The sequence below is a fragment of the Quercus lobata genome, chromosome 8 (assembly GCF_001633185.2).
Source record: "Quercus lobata isolate SW786 chromosome 8, ValleyOak3.0 Primary Assembly, whole genome shotgun sequence".
Taxonomy (NCBI): Eukaryota; Viridiplantae; Streptophyta; class Magnoliopsida; order Fagales; family Fagaceae; genus Quercus; species Quercus lobata.
The window spans coordinates 6,829,908-6,831,447 of record NC_044911.1 but is presented as its reverse complement, the minus strand read 5'-3'; the positions used below and the strand labels follow the sequence as shown (position 1 = coordinate 6,831,447).

At 37.7% G+C, this 1,540-nt stretch overlaps 1 protein-coding gene across 1 annotated transcript; it reads left to right on the top strand.

Annotated features, from left to right (window-relative positions):
* Positions 1-347: 347 nt before the first annotated feature.
* Positions 348-1,199, top strand: LOC115956239 (transcription factor MYC2-like). The gene has a single exon (XM_031074673.1). The coding sequence runs from the start codon at positions 348-350 to the stop codon at positions 1,197-1,199; it is 852 nt and encodes a 283-aa protein (XP_030930533.1).
* The last annotated feature ends 341 nt before the right edge of the window (positions 1,200-1,540 follow it).

The window sequence follows — 1,540 nt, the reverse complement described above, 5'->3', positions numbered from 1 at the left end:
ACGACCTTTTTTTTATTCTATTATTGATATGCACGGCAACTCCATTTGTGGATCCCTACTAGTTAGTACTTGCATCAATCTTTCCCAGATGTTATCAAAGTTTAGTCTGGTGGAACCAATGAGGCTAGAACCACTCATGAGGTAATGATTTAAAAGCAAGTTTTAGTTGAATGAGATATTAATTGAAATTCATCATTTATTTGATTTCATAATTGTTGGTTATGTGTGTTTTCATTTGAAGGGAGATGGAAATCATGGACGCAGTTGAAAGATATGTTTAGAAACTGTTTGCGTTTTTAAATTATCCACCTTTGGGCTCTTTGATAGAATCCATTGACCCACTTACCATGTCTCAGCCTAGTAAAGCAATTAGTGAAGATAGAGTTGCAGAAGCTACTGCTTCCATAGCTTCAATCTTTCCACCAAACAATTCTGAGTCTTCTGGTTCAGCACCTAATGAAACAATTCCACAAATCTCTCATTCCATAGCATCAGTATTCCCACCAACCAAGTCTCAGTCTGACAGTTCAGAATCCAATGAAAGAAACCTACAACCACAACAGACTCATCCCATACAGTCAATCTTCCAGCCAACCAAGTCGCATACAAGCAGTTCGGATAGCCTGCATAAATGTTCTTCTTCTACTTCAATACAAGCACATTTCCGATCAAATAAATTGGAACATTCTACTGAATCAATCCAAAACAGTACTTCAATCCGATTGTCTGAACCTGAAAGAGTTCCTCTGAGTAGAGTGGAAGAAAGGTTGAGCAGAGATCAGATTAAGCAGCTGATACATATGCTTCGAGTCATGGTTCCAGCCAATTCAAAAACGAGCTTGGAATGCCTCCTCGACAGCACGACAACGTATATAAACGAGCTGAAGGGGAAACACCAGAGTTCGGAGTGCCATAAGGAGTACTTGCAGAAGCAATTGGAGAGCTTGGTGAATAATATCAACGTGGGGATAGCGGGAAGGAATGCGACGATTTTGATCCAATGTAGTAAGAATCACTCACCCTCGACCTTAATGGTGGCGTTGATGGAGCTAGAGTTAGATGTGTACAATGCGACCTGGACAGTGGTAAACGATTTGATGATGCTACATGCTGTGGTGAACATGGAAAGTGGATTTTACACACAAGAGCAGCTCAGGCTAGCGTTATTGGCCAAACTTGGCCTAGCATTCTTTCAGTAGGAGCAACTAGAGCTGCTCTTCTTTTTCTTTTTTTTTCTTTTTTTTTTCCTCGAACTTTCTACGAATAAGCCAATAAGATTTTATTTGGTTATTTAGCTTATTTTCAATGCTGGCTTAATCTGTGCAATGAATAGAGATCTTTTATACTATTTTTTGTGTTCCACTAATTACAGTTTGCTTTTTTTTTTTTTTTTTTAAACTTTGACTAATTTATAAGGAAAGTTAAACAAATATATGATAAATTGTGATTGGAGGAATATAAAGTGAAACACATAAAATAGTACAGAGAATTTGTATTCCTGAACAATTGCCTCAACCCTTAGATAAAAAACGACAAGTCC

Coding starts and splice junctions, on each gene's coding strand:
- LOC115956239 (XM_031074673.1), top strand. CDS start 348: ATGTCTCAGCCTAGTAAAGCAATTAGTGAAGATAGAGTTGCAGAAGCT.